The sequence below is a fragment of the Bemisia tabaci genome, unplaced genomic scaffold (assembly GCF_918797505.1).
Source record: "Bemisia tabaci unplaced genomic scaffold, PGI_BMITA_v3".
Classification (NCBI taxonomy): domain Eukaryota; kingdom Metazoa; phylum Arthropoda; class Insecta; order Hemiptera; family Aleyrodidae; genus Bemisia; species Bemisia tabaci.
Window position 1 is genome coordinate 165,761 of NW_027311755.1, and position 21,782 is coordinate 187,542.

Here is a 21,782-nt window from a genome sequence, read left to right on the forward strand (position 1 = left end):
ACAATGTAGATTTTCCCTCCAATATCAATGATTAGCTCATGCAACAAAGGGTTAACATTCTGCACTCTGTTTTAAAACATTTCTCGGCACCCTACTTATGACCATGTATGGAATCGATTAATTTAAATATATTTATTCGAAGTTTTTATTAGGCCAACTTTGTGACAGCAACCTATGTGAGTGGAAAGTTGCCGTGGGCGCAGTAGGGGATATTGTATGCCTTTATATTCCTCCCCATTAAAAAAGTAATTTGTTTTGCACACATACTGCCTATAAAACATTTTAATTGAGTATCAACGTGTTTCTCTCCGTGTTCCGAAAAATTATTTGTCAAATAATTCAAATCTCACGCGTGTGTTTTTATTCTATTTACCAGTTTATTTTAAATTCCTTTGTTTGCAGGTCCTGTGTCTTGGTTTGGGTGGGAACATAGTTAGATTCCTTTACATCTCTTGGCTAAAAGACCCTTGGTGGGTTCTACCTTTCGAATTCATTCAGGGTAAGTACGTCACTACATCGCCAGTTTCATTGCGCAGTAGATCCATTTTGCGAAAAATATTCATTAAGGCGTTAACATTTGGGTAAATCGACCTCTGTTAAGCTTCTTTTGAAGCTATTCTCCCGCAAAATCTAACTGTTTATACAAACCTAAGGCTCAAGTCTACCAATAATCCACGAAAATCATGTCAAAATGTTCACTTGTCCATATCCGATTATGCCAGGAAGCAACACAGGAAACGTAACAGTTTTCAGGCTTTTTTTGGTCAGGCAGATTTTTTTGGGGTCCTAGGTAATACAACTTTTAACTTAAAGGGGTGGCCAACTAAGAGTTAATTATTAAAATTGATTAAAGAAAAAAAAATTACAAACTTTAATAGATATATAATAGCCCCAGCACTTAACATCATTTGCTCTTTAGTAACACGAGTTATTTATCCATTCAGTTACTCGTTTAATTTCATAAACATATTAGTGCTCTTGTTAAGATGCATAGCATTTAGTGCAGTAACTATTATGATAATAAGATGATCCTCTAACTCAAACAATGCTTTTATTGGGATAATCCGAACAATTCCACAACTAATTTCATACGAGAATAACTTGATTTATTTTAATTACCGTAATGGAGATGTTGCATGTGTGAGGGATTTGCGATTTGACCATGATTCTTATGCAAAAGTTCGCGAGAAACACGATGGTGCCACTGGTTTTCTCTGAAATCATCTCCCAAGCTCAAAAAAAGCTCTGAAGTTGAGGCTAAAATGGAGGGGATATCCCACCCAACCTGAGAGTCCACCTCTACATCAAGACAAACTCTCCATGCAAAGGTAGGGAGCAAATACATTAGCAGGGTTGCCGTGTTTTCAGTTTTTGAGTCCCCAGATAAAGTGGCAGCCCTGCTAATGTATTTGCTCCCTATCTTTGCACGGAGAGTTTGTTTTGATGTAGAGGTGGATTCTCAGGGTAGGGTGGGATATCCCCTCCATTTTGGCCTCACTTTGAGAGCTTTTCTTGAGCTCGGGAGATGATTTCAGAGAAAACCAGAGGCACCATCGTGTTTCTCGCGAACTTTTACCGAAGAATCAACGGTCAAATCGCAAATCCCTTCACACTTGCAACATCTCCATTATGATTACCAGAACAAGTCAATTTCATAATTCAAATGGCGTCCCCTTAAATCGTTTCTTTGGGAATTTAAAATGAGATTCTGTCGGCAGGAATCACCCATGCGGCTGTGTGGGCCGCCTGCTGCTCGTACATCGCTCACAACACACCGCCTCAACTTCGTGGCTCCGCCCAAGGCGTGCTCCAAGGCCTCCACCACGGACTGGGTCGTGGTTGCGGAGCCGTTTTCGGTGGCATCTTCGTCACATACTACGGTTAGTTTACCTGTAGTGTTTGGAATGAGGACATCAGCGGGCTGATTATTGAAATTGAGAGACAAAGTAATAGACAAAGAAGACATAGGGAGTATGGAGCGATCCTATCGGTTGAAAAAGGGTGGTTCGTATAGACAATGGGATAAAATGATGGACTAACTGTAGGGTCTCTCGTGGGTTGCCGTTAGTTAGTCTATTAACTACCTTATTTTTCCATTGCAACCACACGCATCCACCAACAGGATACCTCCATATATCTTATGTCTTTTTTGTCTAATGCTTTGTCGATCAATTTCAATAATCGGCCCGCAGGAGGGATAAGAACCTAGCCAAGATAATGAGCAATGCTGCTTCGTAAAAATTAAAAACATTGTGCAAACACGTTTACCCTGACGAACATATTTGAGGAAACTGCAATGGAGAATTTGCATGCAATTTTTTTATTGCTGCGTTTGAAAGTGCTCAGAGAGCTGATTTCCCAGTATTTTTTATAATTTTTTTCTGATGTGGGAAATAGTATGAAAATAGATTTAAAAGTGAGAAAATGCACCGCTTAGTGATGTTATCTGGCGGCATTTCCCATTTAAACACACGTATTTTAGTAGATTAGATGATTTTGACATATCTTCTCCAATAATTGTTTACTGTTTACTATAAGAATAACTTGGATTTCAGGCACGACTGCAACTTTCCGGGCTTACGGTGTCTTGTGTATGCTCGTTTTAGCTGGTTTCATATTCATCAACTTCTATCGAAAAGATCTTGGTTTCTTATCCGACATTCCTGTCACGGAAGACCCACATCAGGTACGAATTTTGGTCTTGAGTTACACGAATTTCTATTTAAATACTAATTAAATGAGGATTTTTTATCCAAATTTCCAAGTACCGTGGTAAAATTTGACGTAAGACATACTTACATACTTACATGAAAGCCACTTTCACAGCCTTCTCTGGCGCTCTGCGACACCTATAGCTGCCCAAGTCCCATTTCCTCCCAAAATCCTTCGAGAGATCACCGAAAAAAAGTGGAGTTGGTTTAACATTCTGGATGCAACCACATTAAAACAAATAAAGTAAAATGATTAAATTAATATACAGTTTAAATTTAAATTAAAAATTAGGCAATTAATCGGTTTAATTATTCGGTCATAAATACCAGTGAAATTTCACTTGTTTTTTTCGGTGTTGGCACTTCCTCATTAAAGCCCCATAACGTAACCTCCTCTTACGTCAAACATTTTCATAAAATGAAGTTTGGAAATTGACTCTTCAGAGAATATGAGTATTTTAAACGTGGGAGCTCTAGAGCATTTCTAAAGTTTTCTGTCTGTTTTTTAATGAGAAAACTTTGCACTTAATGAACCACTAGACAAGGTACACCTTGCCCAACGCCTAGTTATTTGCAACATCGCAATTAAGAAATGTCCTTTCTGCACATAGCGCTTCAATTACAACGATTAAAGCGTGCACCGTGCCATGCGCGCAATGCGAGAAGTATTCATGCAGTATCTGGTAGGCGCTGATATGCGTGTCGCACCGACCGCACTATTTGGCGCAATGCACGAAGTATTCTTAGAGTCTTGCAGGCGCTAATATGCGTTCATTGCCGGCTGCACTGTGTTTGCCGCATCATTCGAACTATCGCGTTAGAATATTCGCAGCATCGAATAATGGGGCTTGAAAGGCCCATATCGTGTTGTGCCCTATGAGCATTTCAACGTTGCCTAATTTCTCTGGATAAAATATTTGTTCAGAGAAAAGTTAGGAAAGTTCACTACAATCTTCACTTTTTTTTTAGATTGAATGGGCTATCGAACAAAGTACTAATTTAAGCACTCTGATACACGATTCTTCACCAGAATTTCGCGTAGAATTTGATTCGCGCGACAAAAACTACTGAAATCAACTTCTAACTAAGATATTGCCGTTTATAATATTCACATTGATTACGGGAGATTCGAATTGCCCGGTCACAAGAAGCGCAATACTCTACATAAGTGAAATCGCGCCTCACAACGATTTTGCATGGCAGGCTTCTGAGTTGGGATCTGAGTCGTTCCTTTCCCACCCTCTCTTGTTCAAAGTGTGAATAATGTGCTCTAGCTTTTCCAAAAGCGTCAAGATTGAGGCTGTCATACTTTTGTATCGCACAGACTGCCATGGTAACGTTTATTGTTATTAACGCTAACATTATTGTTATTAACGCTAACATTATTGACGTTGTGCGATTTGACTTATGTAGACCATTGCGTTTTCATGAGCGAGATTTTTGACTTTTGAGCCTGCATCAGAATGCTTAACCTCCCTCCTGTGTATGTCGGCCTCTTGTGGTGTAGTGGTTGTAATGCTGGCCGAGAGGTCCCGGGTTCAATTCCCGGCCCGGTGACCCGAGATTGATCGTCTCGGGCAATGGTCACCTGGGGCTGGGGTAATCAGCGTGGGATTAGCCGCCTCCCCCCCCCCCCCCAAAAAAAAAGAACTTCGTACCTTGTCTGGTGATCTATTCTCAACGTGTCTAAAGCTCACTCTCCGATCCACAAAAAAGGTCCTGAAATTCATGATTCGTTTCAGGTGGCCGAAGAAACGGCCCATCTGGCGCCGCACGGGGTTCCGAGCAATCCAATACCGCGGGCGTTGTCCAGTCAACGTCTGCACGAGCTGGGCGGCCAAGATCAACAAGCCTACAACAACGCCACCTACGGCACAACTGGCGGGAACCTGGACATTCCTGGGGGACAAGGAGGTAATTGAGATCAGTCATTTCATGTGCCCAACAGAAACCAAAACGGCTAAAATAAGGGACAGGCAAAACCCTGGAGAACAATCTAGCCTGTCGCACAGTGACCTTGCACGCTACAGATGCGGGCTGATTGTTGAAATTGATAGACAATTAGAACGCGATCGCAAACACAAATTTTAGGATTCAACTTACAAAAGTTGAAAGTGAGAAAATTCTTGAAAATTTCACTTTCCATCGCCATTTGGTAAAAATCACACGAATAAAAAAATCCATCACCAAAACCCGTTCCTTCAAATTTCTCAATTGACTTTTGAGGCTATGTTTACATGTTGAACCAATTGACATCGATACAATCTCACCTGTTCGATCGAATACGATCCATAAAGATATGTCCTAACGTCAGAGGAGCGACAGACTGAGCAAAATGACCAAGAAAAGACGCCAGCGGGTCGATTATTGAAATTTATTGACAAAGCTATAGACAAAGAGGAAAAAAGGGATATGGAGGGATTCTATTGGTGGAGGCGGGGCGGTTGCAATGGACAAAGAAAGGTAGATAATAGACTAACTAACGGCAACCCTCGTGAGACCCTACAGTTAGTCCATCATTTTCTCCCTAAGTCTATGAGAACGAACCATTTCAACCATAGGATCGCTCCATACTCCCTATGTCTTCTTTGTCCATTGCTTTGTCTGTCAATTTCAACAATCAGCCCGCAGAGCTTGTAAATACGATGGAATCACATTTCGACGGCGGATCTGCAGAGATGCGTATCCCAGATTGCGACGTTGCAGATTACCCTTTATAATCTTCATTTTTTAATTTGACAACGTCTCAATGGAAATCCCTTAAAACTTCCGTGATTTTTCTTCTCTGAGCGAAGAAAATACGCTGTGAAAATTTCAAGGAATGATATTGGTTTTTTCTCTGTAAAAAAACTACAATTAGAACGGAGATTGTTAAACACCGAGTTACGACGTGGTCTCGTAGTTTCACCGTCAGTTTGCTCATTTTCATCTTATGCGGGAATAAGGGTCGTAAACCTGACTTCTACGCGGCCCTTTCATAAGCACTCATTGAGGAGTATCGCAGATGAGAGGTGTAGTTGGTACTTTTTGAAATATTTCAGATTACAGTCATTCCTAGTAGAACTCATCACAGTGTATACTGTATACTTCGTCAGGAAAATTGAACGATAGAATACTCATTTTTCACCTGATCATTTGGCTCAAAATTCATTTAACTCAAAAGCATTGTAAAATGTTAATCTTGATCGTGCTATTTTTGAAATCCCGAACATGTACGTATAATTTAGACTGATCATTCGTATGCCCATCAGTTCATTACACTTACGAACGTTATAAATGTTCAAAAAAGTGTCATTCGTGCATGAAAAGAACCTTTTCATCTCCATTTCCTTTAGAGTTGAGAAAGCTCATTCTATGGGTTAGTAAATATGAAGTTTTTTTGCCTTATTTTCCAGGCTACAGCACGAATCCATTCAGAACAGGAAATGATACAGGAGGTGGATACACGAACTATGGACAATCATATAGAACCGCCCCGAAAAAATACAAAATCAGTTTCAGGTAAGACACTCAATTCCTTATGCATAATATTATATGATCATGACGTCACAGTTTTATTGGTGGGACTTTTTATTAGCTTACGCAACTCGTCCGGCATTTTGAGAGAGTTTTTTGTTGCACTTCCGAAAACATCATTTGATATTTTAATGAAATACCTACATGAAGGTCACTTTACAGCACTCCTTCAATCTCTATGGCACCTAAACACCGCGTCATCGTGTCCTATCGGACCATAACCCCTTCTACATATAATTCAATACCATCCCTTAACCTATCATTAGGCACCTCCCAGGAGGAATCCAATCTAGGACTTCTTCAACACCTGTTTTTTTTATCATTGATTAAGTTCAGAGAATGCTAAGAGACAGGTTTCAATAAAATATTCTCTCAAGAAATGAAATCAGAGTGGGAGTTTTGAAATAGCACAATCGAGATGTGTGTTTTTTCGTAGGATCATAGATGGTTTTTAATCTTCACTCCATGCATTTTCAGTTCTTGACATGATAGACTTTATTTGATATCAATACATATTTTGATGCTAATTTTTCTTTTCTAGCAATACAATGAAATTCTATCTCGCTCTGATGACAAAGTGGTGGACAGTGTGGCCAAACCTTTGACAAATGTGTTCGCTCAGCAACCAGTAGATGCACCTCGAATTTACGACTGGTGAAAATTTACGACCGATTCCTATTAAGTCCAGGTTAACAACTATTAGAAAAGTGATATTGGGGGTGAATTTCTTTTAGAAGCCCAATATCTTTCAATCGTTCAGAAAGAACTTCATTACCTCCAACTGTCTCCAAGTATAAGACCCTTGGTGATAACAAACCATAATTCATCAAAATGAGATTAGTGTCACGTGGATAGTAGTAATTGCAAAAAAGTTTGAAATCTTTACCGTAATCTAGTAGTTGACAATACTCTCTTCAAGCAGATTTTTTAATTACAGCAAGCAAGTAATTACTCATTCCAATGGCTGAATCTATTCTGTCAGTCCAAGTAGAACTTAATACAAAGTAGTAGGATCGGAGATATTTAAAAATAAATTGTAGGAGAAAAAGTCATTATTTCCCTTTGACGTAAATCAGACACATTTGCGCTCATCATCATTTTTAGGGAATGTAATAAGCCCTTTAAAAATGTCTCTCTTTCATAATTGTAGCAATGGCCCTGACTTAGGTACTCTAAAAATCTCGTACTGACAATGAGCCCCTTCACCGACTGCCGGCCGTTTTTAGTCTAAAGACTGACCCTCATACGGGAATAGACATGCTGACTATTATTCACTCCACAAGGCTGAGCATGCTGTGTCAGCTTACTAGAAAAAAGTGATGGATAGAGTTGTTCATGGCGGTTTTATTCTATCATTTTTTTAAATTGCATTCATTTGCAGTAGATATTTTCTCTATATATATATTAAGTATCCGTGGCGAGGCGTGAATGATTGATATCGATATGTACCATTTGAAGCTGTGGTAGAGGATCGATTATTACTATCGATCCTATTCCATGAGTTTAAATGACAGATTAATCGATATATCGCAAAGTGCGCCACGCCACTGTTAAGTATCATTGGATGTAATATTTTTGTGGCGTTATTTGTGAAGATGTATATTTGTTCGCTTCCAGCTCTTTCTCTCCTCCTTCCTTTCGTCTCTCTCTCTCTCTCTCCCTCCTTTGATATTCAAATGTTTTGATGTTTCCTTTTTAGGTGTTTTTTCCCGGTTCTTTTATTGCGTCCAAAATGCCTAAGATATGCGTATTTGCGTTTCTTTAAATCCGCAGTTATCACATTAGAATACCATCGCACCGTTTCCTTGCACAATCCTCTCCTCAGTTTTTAAAGCACGTTCGTTTTATAATTGTATATGAATCAGTCATTTTTCCTTTTTTATGAGAGAATATTTTGTAAATATCATTTTGTTGAATAAGTGTGCTGTGATGTCACGCATACATGGATGATTTTTTTCCTAGAGACAAATAAGTTGAATTACTTTTCTCATCCTCTGTATTAAAAGCCAAAAATGTAAAGCTTTTACGGGAGTGAATTGAGGAACATGACAAGCTCAACATACAGGAAAAGTTTAGAATTTAGACTGAGAATTACCTTAAAGCTCAACATACAGGAAAAGTTTAGAATTTAGACTGAGAATTACCTTAATTATCGCTCTGATGTAGTTCGCATAAGATCTTGGAGCAATCCACTTAATACGTTTCGGGTGCATAATCTCGTAAAAATATCTCAAAAACACATTAATGACTTTATAGCGAGATACGAGCGTTTTAATGTACTTTCCGAGGAGGAAAAACCGTTTTTAAGATTAATATTTTAATTTATCAGCATGTAACGTAAGCAAACAAATTACGGCATTAGCGTCTTCTAAGATTTACGTCAACCCGATATTAGGCGTAAGTGCGAATTGTTCGGAATATCGCAGTTTCAGCATAATTTCTTTCATGCTTTCATGTAAAAGTCAATGACAAAAATGCACCGAAATATCAAAATTACCTGTTCGTTCCACGAGGGATAACTACGCATCGCGTGGCAAAATCGTGCACTGCCCGTGTTTCTTTATATTTATTTTGGTCCACCACTAACAACGATCGTTACAAAACAGTTCAGCAGTTCAAAGTAGACTGGAGAAAATATGGGAGGAAAAAAGTTTGGAGCAATTTGTAAATAAGCGCCGTGTTGACGCGCGTGCAACTATTCTAACGTTGCTGCATATTTTCTGCCTATCCGTTTGATTTGAAGGCATTTTAACGAGACGAGTGCAAGTGATTCCATTCCATACAGAATTCGGACTCGTAACCAAAATTCCTGATTTCAGAGTCGAGCATAGGCAAGGTACCCCTGTTAAATTCGCAGCTTTTCTTTCCTATCCGCCTGCTACTTTTTTAGCACTTGCTTTCGCTTACTTTTGTACCCGCATAGATACATGAAACGCTCGCTTACGAACCTGTAAATACTGCTACATTGATCTCGTCTCATTCTCGGTATGAGTGAGCTTAACTGTAAGTAAAAGAACAAATAACTTGTTAATTAATTTATAAAGCTGTTGTACTTTTGTTTTGTTTTAAATTTTTATGGAAATGATACAAATTTTCAAGTCTACAACAAGAGGCAAGAGACCCTCCAATGGCCGCTTAGCGACAGGTAAAAACCTTTACTTTCGTGGATTCAACACTTCCTTGTGGACAGTTGTATGGTAGCAACCCTGCCGTGCTAAGGAAGAACGCCGTATGAGCCTTCAGACGTTGCTAAGTTTCCTTCGATAAAAACCGAATTTACTGGGAAAATTCCGAAAATTAATTTGGAAAATTTTCAGGCAATTTTGTATGCAATTTAATCTAATATCTGAAACTTTCAAAGAAAAATATGCATGAATGTCGCCAAAAATACATCTTTTATCGAGGGAAATTTGGCAACTCTCGAATGTTCATACGGCGTTCTTCCCTAGCACGGCAGAATTGTCATCTCACCTACTAGGTGGACGATGAGCTTCGGGTGACGTGATGAGCCAAACAAGTTTACCAAATTTCGGTAAAATTGCCAAAGAAAATACCCAACACGTTGCTCGACATCCACAAAGCAGGTACGTTAAAAGATAAAAGATGGGGTACCGAAAGTAAAAGCTTCCACCATTGCCAAGATACCTCTGGAGGGTCTCCTGTCTCTGTCTACAACACGAGAGGATAATTCAGGTGTGCGTATAAGATCCAAGAGAATATCAAAGGTTAAACTACCGGATTATGTGTCTCGTTTGAAGCGTTTAGAAATCTCCGCGCCCGCTACAATATTTTGAAAGAGGACCGATCTATATCATTTCTTGAAATTTTCATAAAGTTTACTTTGCATAGAGGTAAAAAACACGGAAGTTTTCAAGAATGGACGTCGAGTTGTTTTCCATTTAAAAAATAAAGTATAGCAGGAAGTCTACAACGTCTCAAACCGAGCTACAAGGTCTGGTACTTCACCGCCGATATCACTGTAATTCCGGCATTGTTCGGAATTTTAAAATTTCTTGATTTGCATAGTGCAAGGTCCAGCCCTGCAGCCTGCACTCAAAAAAAAAACTACGGCCCTGTGACCCGGTTGCTCTGGACACTGGTGATCCCGGCGTTAACGCGCTGTGCGCCAGCTAGTACTGGACCCAGCGGCCGGTGTCCCGTGGACCCCGCGCGGCCTTCATGGCCGTAAGACCGGTTAGGAGCCGAGCGTAAGTTACGGGTTTCAGGATCGGAGCCAACCGCTTCCACGGCCGTTGGCAGTGAGGTGAGATTCAGTTTTCGGAAAATGGCGTCACCATCAGATTAAAATTGAGACGGCTACGTGTATATTCGCAGAAAATTATAATATTTTACGTCAATGTTATTCAGTGCGTGAATTTAAAGTTGCCGCCAGCCTTGAACATTTTCGGGAGCGATCGCAGCCACCACTCAGCGTTGTTTATTGAGGTTAGAATCTAGTAAATCTACCTTGGTCATTGTTGGTCATTGCTCATTACGTGTGTTCGTTTTTCGTTTAATTTTGGAGGTTTTCGATATATTTTCTTGATTCTGTGCGGTGCACGATTGATTCTAAAGTTCTGTGTGATAACGCTTGTCAAATACTTTCGGAAATGCGACGAGAGTGAAGTGAAAATTGTCAGTTTTACCTACACACTGAGCTCATATCCTCTCCTCCTGTAAGTTCGTTTGCAATTCACTTATTTTCCCCCTACTAAGGGAAAGAACTTAAATCCAAGAAAAGCAATCAATTACCTGCCACGCATCTTCCCACAGAGTAAATTACCGCCACACTAAAATACTGATAATGTAGACACAAGAATGTCTATTTACCGATTGCAACTTCATTGTGCCACCTTTGCTTGCTCATAAGATTGGGTTGATTTTTTATTCCATTTCAATCTAATCTCTGGCTTATACTTAAATGTTTTCAATTGAGAGTAGGTAGTATTTCACTCTCCGACATCCAACACCTCCCTTCTCTGTTGCCAAAATAGCTGTCCGCCAGCGGAAGCTATAAGCCAATCTTGCCTGCGTTGATTATCCGATAAGAGCCAGTGCAAACATTGTTGCTGTGAATATCTCTCTGATTCCATATCCCAATTCTAGGGAGCTCAGTGTACTGTAATAGTGGTAAAATTTTGTGTGAATCGCGCTTCAGTTTGCTGAAGGGAAGATCTACAATTTTAACAAGTGTGACAATTTTCGGTGGTATATTTCTTCGCTAATATTTTGTGGAAATTGTATCCGGTAGTTATTGCGGAGAGTTATATCTTGAAGTTTTGTCAACTTTTACTACTGAATTTACACTTTGAAATATTCTCAACCTCATTTTCAAGATTCTGAAGCTTTTCTAGTCGTAAGGAGTAAAAATCTGTAAGTACCTAGACCTACGCCTGTGCTTTTCCTTTGTTAATCATTTGGGTGATTTCCTACTTTGCATTCGTATTTTTTATTGAGGGATGAACCAGGTTTTGTTTTTGACAAATGCTGAATTCTCATTGAGTGAAAGTAATTACATTTATTGAGAACGGGCTGCCAAGTGATAAAAATGATTTTTCAATTTACATTTTTCGCTGCAATGAGTTTTAGCAATTTATCATACCTTGGACAGTCTGTTCTACATTTAAAATAGGTAGCATGAATTTTTGATCTATCTACATTTGTTCCTTCCAGTGCTTCCCCAGTGCTTTATTTATTTCTACGAAGGCTTGCAACATTAAAGTTAGGTTTTTGAAAATTTCTCTTGATATCTCTACACGATGAATAAGCTAACATTCATATGCTGATTTTCTTTCTCAATAAGCATCATCTCTTCTCTAAGATTCATCTCTTTTCTCAAATTGACTTGCTGAACTATCAGCCAAGGAGTTCAAATCTCTCTTGATATCTGAAACATGATCAACAAGCTAACGTTCATATGCTCTTTTCTTTCTTAGACATTGAATTATCCATCACTTTCCTGAAACTAAATTGTTATGAACTATCAACAAAGAAATATATACCTATTTAAAAAGAAGGAAAGAAAAAAAATCTTGTTCAGAAATTGACACAAGATAATTCATTCAATGTTTAAAACTTTGCTGGAAAGTTTTTCTTTTCTAAGTATGTACTTTAATGGTGAATTTTCAGCTGTAGTTCCGAAAAAATCCACCACGTCGCGGACAGCGGCGGCGCGCAGAGCTCCGGCCGTCCAGCCCGTAAGTAGCGCCTAGAGCGCAAGCTGCCTATGCCGCTCGAGGCCGCGACTTACGGTTTTCATGTCCGTAGGACTCCGCATCGTCCCCGCACGTAGCAATCCGGCCGTCAGGCGCGTAGGCGAACGGTAGTGCCATATAGCCCATCCAGTCCGTGCTCCAGGTCCGCTGCTTATGGCCTCCACGGCCGGAGCTTTTTTTGAGTGTGATTGTTGAAATTTTTTGCTTGTTGACTGGACCAAGACAAGACTAAGGTGGAATGAAGTTACAAAGTTAATCTGTTTTGTCAATGCCCCCGTCAGATGAAATTGATGAAAAAATGAGGGCATCTCTTGATTTGCCCATGTCGTCGATTCCACCCGACATAGGCATTACAAAAAAAATGATTGACGATACAATTTCAATAATAGTAATACATAATCCGGCTTCAGGTACAGCATGACTCTGTATAATTTGCTCTCAATCATGTTTTATCCAGAAGAATGTCGGGAACCAGTGGCGTGGCGTGAATGATCGATTATCGATATCTCGCCATTTGAAACTATTGTAAAGAATCGATTACTAGGGTGTTCGCTGTGAACACCCTGATGATCGATCTTTTTTCATAGGTTTGAGTGGCATATCTATCGATATATCGCAAAGCACGCCACGCCACTGTAGGGAACGGATTGTTTTCATGTACCTAGATATCAGAAAAAGTACCTATAAACTCTCCTGAATTCATATTCCTCTTCCTCCTTTTTAGGAAAACTAATTTTATTATTTTTCTAAGCAAAAATTTGCGATAGCATCGTTTTTTTTACACGTTCTTTTGACATTCCCGAATGAACAAATAGATAGAGCAATGGAGCCTTTAAGAATAATTTTTCTCTCTTGATTTCGAGGTTTTAGGAAATTGAGAAATAATCCATGAAAAGGTGAACCACTGAGTAAAAAAAACTATTCCAAGGTTATTTAACGGCCTAAAATACCAAAGGATGTCTCTTGAGCAGAGACCGACGTTCTAAAACCGTACAGGTTGGTGAGTCGCTTGTGCAGTTTACAACTGCAGGCTATTCTACGACTCTGTACTTTAATTTAGGTACATTTGCGCTTAAGATGAAGGTACCAAGAACTCTTAACCTACTTTTGAGGTTGTGTCCTCTACTGCGTGTTATACTCATAGGTTCTTGCAGGGTCCGTCACAGCTTGTAAACTGCAGCTGTTAAATGAGAGGTTACTTATCGGTGTAATTTTGTAAGATTGCAATAATCGCCATAATTCAAGTGCACGAACAAGTAGAATTAAAGGTAAGGATTAGCCACACAAAATAGTAAAGTAAGGCAATATCTATTTACAGTATGATATGGTATAAATGGTATATAGAGGTTAAATTTAAGAGTGCATCCTCTTAAACTTCCTCTTGAAAATCTCTGAGTTAGTTTCACGCAATTTTTTTGCAGGAAGGAAAATATTTTTTTTCGGAAAGGAAATCGCAATGTTTAGCTTGGACTGTTTTAATTTGAACATTTTATTGTTTAAAGTCATTACTTGACAGTATTATTAATTACCTATTCTAAAAATACAATTAATACTACTTTTGAATCTACCAAAATTCGCAATTTAAGTCCATTCAACATGTGAGACAGAATTTAACACATCATTTAAAAAAAAGGGAAGCCGACATACCCTCCATCTCTAGTCTTTATACCCTTTGAAAATAATTCAGAAGGTATTTATGCAAGGAGGCGTTATCCCTTTAGAGGCGATTTTGCAATTTGCTAACACTATTTTTCCTCCATTTAAATACATTGAAAATATCGGTATTAGGTGAGGCAAACTTCCTCACCAAGGATCGATTGTTTTACATACATTTAAATGGAGGAGAAGCGGTGTTGCCAACTTTCAACAATCGCCACTTGACAACCAAAGCTCGCCCTTTATGTTCTCTGGAGCACAATAGGGATTTCTATGGCAATGGCTTCTCTTGATATCATATGTATATGGACAGGGTAAAATGACCCTCTCCCTTCTTGAAGACGGTTGTTAACTTTTTGTAACTCAGTACCCCATCTCCGTTGAGACCTCCCTGTCCCATAAATTTTGATGTTACATTTGTTGTACCCTTTTCTCCCGTGTTACGTGCGCATTTTGGTAGTATGCTGTGCAGAGATGGAGATACCTCTTGTGTTAGGAATACTTGAAACTACTTTGTAAAAATAAATTGTGCTGTTGGAGTGACAGTTTGAGTGCGGAAGCTGATTACTTGAGACATATCATTTTATGCCTATTGGATTACAAAAATAATTTACAGGATAGAATTTTTATTTCGTCTTATGTAATTTAAGCAAGTTTTTTGTTGTCCAATTGTGAACAATAAACGTAAATAAAATTATTATTATTATTACTGAATCTCACGAGTTTTGCTTTATTTACAGACCACCACATTTTTGGAGGGAGAGATTTATCACGATCACTCTTACTTCAAATCAGTCACATCTCTTGTCAGATTTTGACACGGAACTCCCTTCCATGCGCCTGACTTTTTAATGACGTAAAAAGCACTGGAAAAAACACATTGGATCTAGAGTCCAGACTCTTGAAAAAATTGACAAGAAAAAATAATCTTGATTCAATCAGCTTTAAGCTTAAATCAAAAGGAAATCCGCTCAAATCAAGAGGCTTGGTTCTTGATTTAAGCAAAAATCTGATTGAATCAAGAGTATTTTTTCTTGTCGATGTTTTTAAGAGTCTGGACTCTAGATCCAAAGTGTTTCTTTCCAGCGGGTCTTTCATGCATACTAATGATCCATTTTATGACTTGGTCTAAAATTGCTTCAGGTACAGAGTTTGCACCATACTTAATCGCAGAGAATTAGTTTCTCTAAAATAAAAACTTTTTTTATCGTGAAACTTAGACATGTCCAGTGAACATCCAGTTAGTGAAAATTCAGTCATTACAGGTTTCTACACGGAAAAAATTCTTAATAATAAAGTATGATGCAGTATATCTTAGATCAAGAAACTTGTTAGGTAAAATTTATCTTGTGAATATGCACCAACAGTAACGTCTTTTTGACTACACATAGAAATCGGGGAAGAGGGAGTTTAAAGTCAAAATTTTGACATTTTCTTAATTGTGGAAAATCAGCCATCCTGTCTTGAGGCTTTAAGACCGAATGAACCCTTCACTGCTGCCATTTGTAGAACAACAATGCAGAAGGTGTCCTTACTGGGATCAGTTTCCTCTGTCCATCTCTGTTGTTGTATACCATGTATTCTCGTCCATTGATTGTAGTGTGCATTCCAGGAATTTTAGTAGGATGCACCTGCAAATAATAACCGATCAAGGGATAGTCCCATGTTTACGTGTACACACTATAATATTGTGCAGGGGCAATTTTTCCCCTTAATTATTTGAAGAGCTTCCGGGTATTTTCACTATAAGTTAGGCGCGATTGCAAAATTTTTCATCAGAGGTAAACGCGCTTACAGTGATCCCTAAGAACAGTGCAATTTCAATGCTTCTTATTAAAACTATTAATAAAAATGTAAATAGAGAGAGAAAATTAGTCGGATTTTACTTTCAATGACAATAATCACTACATAGTGTACAGACTACAAATGTTTCAAAATCATGCGTTGATTGGCACGAACTCCGCAAGTTGAATCACGCCAAACTCAGTGTGGCCGGCACGGAACCCATATTCGCGCCTGCAAGACTGCAGGAATACTTCAAGCATTGCGCGTTAGGTACAGTGCTTGAAGTATCCCTGCAGCCTTGTGGACGCGAGTGTGCGTATGCGTGTCGCATCGGCCACACTGACACTCTGCCGTGCTAAGGAAAAATGGCGTATGAACATTCGAGAGTTGCCAAATTTCCTCCGATAAAAGGTTCATTTTTGAGGAGAGTTGCAAATATTTTCTCCTGAGATTTTAAGAGAATTTAGATCTAGCCGCGAATGAAATTTTCTTAAAAATTGGTGGGAAAATCTTCACAGGTTTCCCTGTCATTCATATTTTATACAAGGAAATTTGGCAACATCTGAAGGCTCATACGGCGTTGTTCCTTAGCACGGCAGCACTGTTTCAACACTTGCGATTATTCAAACATGCGGCGTTAGTGATTTTTACTTAAAATTATAAAGAAAATTTGGTTAAATCCGAATATTTTTTTTTCTTCATTTACATTTGTATTAATAGCCTTAAATAGAGTCATTGAAAGTGCATTCTCCTTAAGAAATACTATATGCACGATTCCTCTCGGTAAACATTTTTTTGATCGCGCTTATTGAAGCGTTTGGTGCAGAAAAGGCATTCCTGTTTACACGGTTTCAGAATTGCCACTGATAATTTAAATTTTAGAGAGGAGACAATTCAGTGAATTTTCCAAGTTTGATGTCAAAAGTCAGATGTTAAGTCAGATGCTAAAAGCATCAAATAAACGTATCTACCAACCAACCATACATTCAAAGAAAATCCAGTGAAAAAAATTGAATGGCGGGAGAAATTTTGAAACGTCGCATGACGGTTGTGATACTTCGGCCGGAGGGTGACGATACGGTCTAATGACTTCACCGTGGCGTCGGCATGCATCCCCCATGTAGTATCAAGGAAGAGGGGATTGAACTCACCTTGAGGTTCATGAAGTGGCTGAAGGGGTTCATCTTGGGCTTGGCGTCGACGATGCCGACCTTGTCGTTGTTGGGCCACAAGAAGACGTCCTCCTCCGGGTGGTAGCGTCGGATGATGAACTCGAAGAGGAAGACGAGACACGCGCTCGTGAATCCGCCCAGGATGACGAAGTAAGTCGTCGACAGATCAGAGTTTCGGAGCTTCCTCTCCATGCTCCCCAGGTCCAGTGGACAAATCGTCGCGTCAGGCAGGTCTTTTGTTAACAAGTGCTTGATTATACCCGACTCCACGTACGAAAGCATTCTGGAATCCCAGTTAAATGGATAAGTCGAAGGCAATGGAGATGTTGCGAGTGTTGGAATTTGTGATTTGACTATTGATACATATGTAAACGTTCGCGAGAAAAAACGATGGTGCCACTGGTTTCTCTAAAATCAACTCCCAAGCTTTAAAAAAGCGCTCAAGTTGAAGCCAAAATGGAGGGGATATCCCACGCTATCCTAAGAGTCCACCTCTACATGAAGACGAACTAGATGCAAAGATTAGGGAGCAAATACATTGACAGGGCTGCCACTTTATTTGGGGACTCTAAAACTGGGAACACGGCATCCCTACTAATGTATATGCTCCTTATATATGCGTGGAGAGTTTGTCTTGAAGTAGAGGTGGACTCTCAGGATAGCGTGGGATATCCCCTCCATTTTGGCTTCAACTTGAGAGCTTTGTTTGAGCTTCCCTAGTAGCATGATTCACTTTCCCCTTCCTAACAAACGTATAAGGAATTAATACCGGTTATATAAGCACCATTTTAACTAAAGTTTATGTATCGTGTATATAAGTTTTATATAAAATGCCCATGAAAATAATTATTCATATTTTCAGAAGATAACGTTTATATAAAATTCATATAATTGAGGAAGGGTTTTTATAAATTTTCTTTATACGCATAGTATCCTTTTGCTTAATTTGCTTAATATAACTGTTATATAAATGACCTGAATGACTTTAACGTAAACCTATCTCATTTTCATGAATTATGATGATGATCTCATTTCAATGAACACCCTCGACTCTCAGACTGCGTGGGATAGGTATTATTAGAGGTATTAGTGGCTCCGAGACGAGTTAAAAGGGGATATTTCGGCACAAATCCGAGGAGCCCTGTTACCTCAGTTGGTAGCGTGTCTGGCTCATAACCCTGCCCAGTTAGACAGCAATATTTTAAAAATATTTTAAAAATATTGAAATTTAATATATTTTTAAAATGTTTTTCATGTATTTTTAAAATACTTTGAAAAATACTTTTGAAATACAATCAATGAATATTTTTAAAACATTTTAAAATTATATTAAGAATATAAAAAATTAAAATTTTTAAAATAATATTTTATAATATTTTTAAAGTATATCATAATTATTTTTGTTAATATTTTAAACATATTATTAAATATTATTTTAAAAATTTTAATTTTTTTTTAAAATGTTTAAATTAATATTATAAAAATTTAAAGGAAAAAAGGAAATGAAAATAATAATAAATAAATAACATAAATACATCGACATAAATTCAAACTAGAAAAAGGCCCAAATAATTAAAACTGGAAAAAGACGCAATTATAAAGTTAAAAAAAATAGAGAGAGAGAGAGAGTTAAAAAAATGAGAGTTAAAAAAAAATAGAGAGAGTTAGAAAAAATGATAGTTAAAAAACATGATAGTTAAAAAAAAGAGAGAGCTAAAAAAATGACAGAGAGTTAAAAAAAATGAAAATGAAAAAAATACATCATTAAATAAAAAACAATAGATAAATAAATAATAAATAATAAAGTCTGGTAAAATATCATAAGAATCCGTCAATAAACAAACACATTACGGATCAGAGGCCTGCGATAGTTAAGAGATTGAATTTAGGGGCCCATCCATATCAAGCCTGGCTGGTCTGGTGGTAAAGTACTGGACTTCGGATTGCAACTCCATCCGAGGTGTGGGTTCTAATCCCAACTAGGACGCGCGGATTTAAGGTAAGTCACAACTCTACGATGATCCACCACCTGGTAGTATCGCATATGAAAACTTGCACACTTCATAACTAGAGTGCGCTACCAGCCAGGAAGAATAATGAAAATTCATTTTATACACTGTTTGAATTTGGTTATATAACTTTTATACTAAGGGTCACATAAGAAGCGTATTGAAAATGTAAACTTTTAACTAAAAAACTTTACATCCATTACATAAACAATGAATATTCTTTAGCTTGTGGTTATTTACGGTTTATATTTTTAAAAACAAATTTTTTATATAACTCTGCTACTAGGGTTGGGAGTTGATTTCGCAATAAATGCACGCAGGCGTTGAAGTCTTGATTGGGGGGGGGGGGGGGGCATGAAAAAGAACGCTAAAATATTCATTCCATTGCCTAAAAATGACCACCGGAAAATTGTCCGCGAAAAATCAAAATTTCGAATTTTCCCCACAATTTCACAGAAATCGCTCAAGTTGAGAATTTGTCTTAAAGAGGGCCAGCGGAAACTCAAACTTATTGAAGAAGTGCAGATGCTGACCTTTTCTTGTCGAATAAGAAAACACACCGCAACAGTTTACCTAATTCTTAATTTACATTTGAAATAATCAAAAAGAAAACTGCACACGCTCAGCCTCTTGAGACTTTCCAGTTTTCAATAATTTGCGAGAAGTGCTTTTTTTACTCACATAGGATTGAATATCCTCGGAAGAATGCTGTTCTTAGGGTAGACAAAAGAGAGGGATGCTGTCAAAAATTTCTCCAACGTCAAGACGAACTGACAGTGCTGTTCACCCTCTTGGACGCGTTTCTCCATGTTCAGCATGAAAAAGTTGAGCCAAAACCGGTCTTGCAGGAACAAAGCCCCTATCAAAATTCATTTACAAAGATCAAAATTTCAACTATTGATTTTGAGAAAATAACACTACCGCTCAGAAAATGCATTATATAAAAACAGTTATCATCCTCCGTGTTTTGACATCAGAAGCATTAAATAAATGTACCGCTGATTAATCTATTTCAAATATGTTAGGCCCCTTTTCGCCATGTTGTTGATAGCTGGTACGGCATTTGAACGCATTGCCGCTGGTATACCAAGATTCTAGAGGGAGATTGAAATTGAAAAGCACTCCCTGTTGGCTTAGCGTTTTAAAACTACCTACTATTTTTGGCTTATCAAAGAAATAGCACAAGTACCGTATATTTTTTCATACATGTAAGTGCTTCAATGAATGAACCATCCCTGCTAAAAATGACGAGTAGGCTGTTCAGAATTTGCCAATTCACATGAATAGAAATTTTTACTTTCATGAGTAGAAATTCTACGCATATCACTAGAATATTCTACTCATAAGAGTAGAAAAGTTCAAATCATATGAATTCAATTTTTTTTTATTTTTCAGAAGTGCTGTTTTTGACCCGGAGATACCGACATAGTACGTAAATTTGAAAAATAAAACATTTTGTTCTCATGATTTTTTTGATGCGGTGACTAGTTTCTGAGATATCGGACACGGTAGATTCAACGCTGAACTCATGTGAGTTAAAATCTCTAGTCATATGAGTTGGCGAAAACTGGATGGAGAAATTCTGATCATCTGAGTAAATTCTATTCATATGAGTTGAAATTCTATTCATATCACTTTGATTTTCTACTCATTTGTACTCACCATTTTCAGCAGGTCAGAAATAATAATTTCACATAGAGAAATAAAGTCCATAAACTTATACACCGAAAACATTAGAAATATTAATATTAGTCCCAAAGATGAATTGGAATTGATTTTTTGGGAACGAAGTCACTCACCGTCCATGACAAGGTCAGCAAGATGATCTTGATCTATCTCTGTCAGATTAATGTAAGAGCCTCGACCTCTATTGAGTGATTTGCGCAGAACTTGTAATTGATCGTCCATCTAAAATTATGTTGAAATTCTTTTAGTCAAAACATGCTTCGCACTCAGAAACTCTAAGTAGGCCCTCGATCAAATTGTTGCTAAGATAAATTTTGAAATGTTGCAATCTCAATTGTGCGATAGAGTTGTACTGAAATTTTAATTATATACATCAGCGATGTTTCTTGAAAGTTTGCAACATTGATTTTCCTCCATTTGAATCCAGTTTAGAAACCGACTCTAAGTGATGCAGTGTGCTTTGTCTACAATTGATTGTTTTACATGCATTTAAATGGAGGAAAACCGGTGTTGCCAAGTTACAAGTTTTGCTACTGTCATACTCTCAATGTGAAATATAGATTTTTTGCATTTCGATGGCTGGATCTTCTCACACAAAAGATATAGCCTACGTAGAAGTCTATATAAACAGAAATCATTCTGAGTATGAACTTTTTTAAAATCGATTCCTCTCCATTTCTCGAGCTCAGTGGCGTGGCGTGTTTGCAATATATCGATAAACCTATGGAAAAAGATCGATATACAGGGTGTTCACAACGAACACCTTAAAAATCTATATTTTTCACCATACCTTCAAATGGGGAAATATCGAATCGATCATTCACGCCACGCCACTGCTTTATATATTTGGTGGAAATTTTTCGATTGATGGAGACTATAACGACAGTGTAGAAACATAGCGACGGTGTAAGTCGGCAATCACATAACTCGTTTACGATGTCTGAAAATCTCCGTTTCTATGTTATTTTTTGAAGGAGAACAAATTGGCATCATTTCTTGAAGTTTTTGCAGAATTTTCTTTGCACAAAGAAG

General features: G+C 38.0%; 2 protein-coding genes across 2 annotated transcripts in view; one reads left to right on the forward strand and one right to left on the reverse strand.

Moving 5' to 3' along the window:
• Nucleotides 1-7,275, forward strand: part of LOC140225857 (major facilitator superfamily domain-containing protein 6-like) — a 105,046-nt gene extending 97,771 nt beyond the window's left edge. The window contains exons 8-13 of the mRNA XM_072305828.1: nt 403-499; nt 1,719-1,880; nt 2,556-2,686; nt 4,454-4,625; nt 6,107-6,212; nt 6,769-7,275. Of these exons, the coding sequence (XP_072161929.1) occupies nt 403-499; nt 1,719-1,880; nt 2,556-2,686; nt 4,454-4,625; nt 6,107-6,212; nt 6,769-6,832 (732 nt within the window). The 3' untranslated portion in view covers nt 6,833-7,275. The remainder of the gene's footprint in view (nt 1-402; nt 500-1,718; nt 1,881-2,555; nt 2,687-4,453; nt 4,626-6,106; nt 6,213-6,768) is intronic.
• A 6,453-nt stretch (nt 7,276-13,728) lies between these two features.
• Nucleotides 13,729-21,057, reverse strand: LOC140225858 (uncharacterized). The gene is made up of 4 exons (XM_072305830.1): nt 20,864-21,057; nt 19,746-19,923; nt 17,035-17,338; nt 13,729-15,729 (listed from the first exon to the last, which is right to left on the reverse strand). The coding sequence occupies exons 1-4, from the start codon at nt 20,970-20,972 to the stop codon at nt 15,589-15,591; spliced, it is 732 nt and encodes a 243-aa protein (XP_072161931.1). The 5' UTR covers nt 20,973-21,057; the 3' UTR covers nt 13,729-15,588.
• Nucleotides 21,058-21,782: the final 725 nt, after the last annotated feature.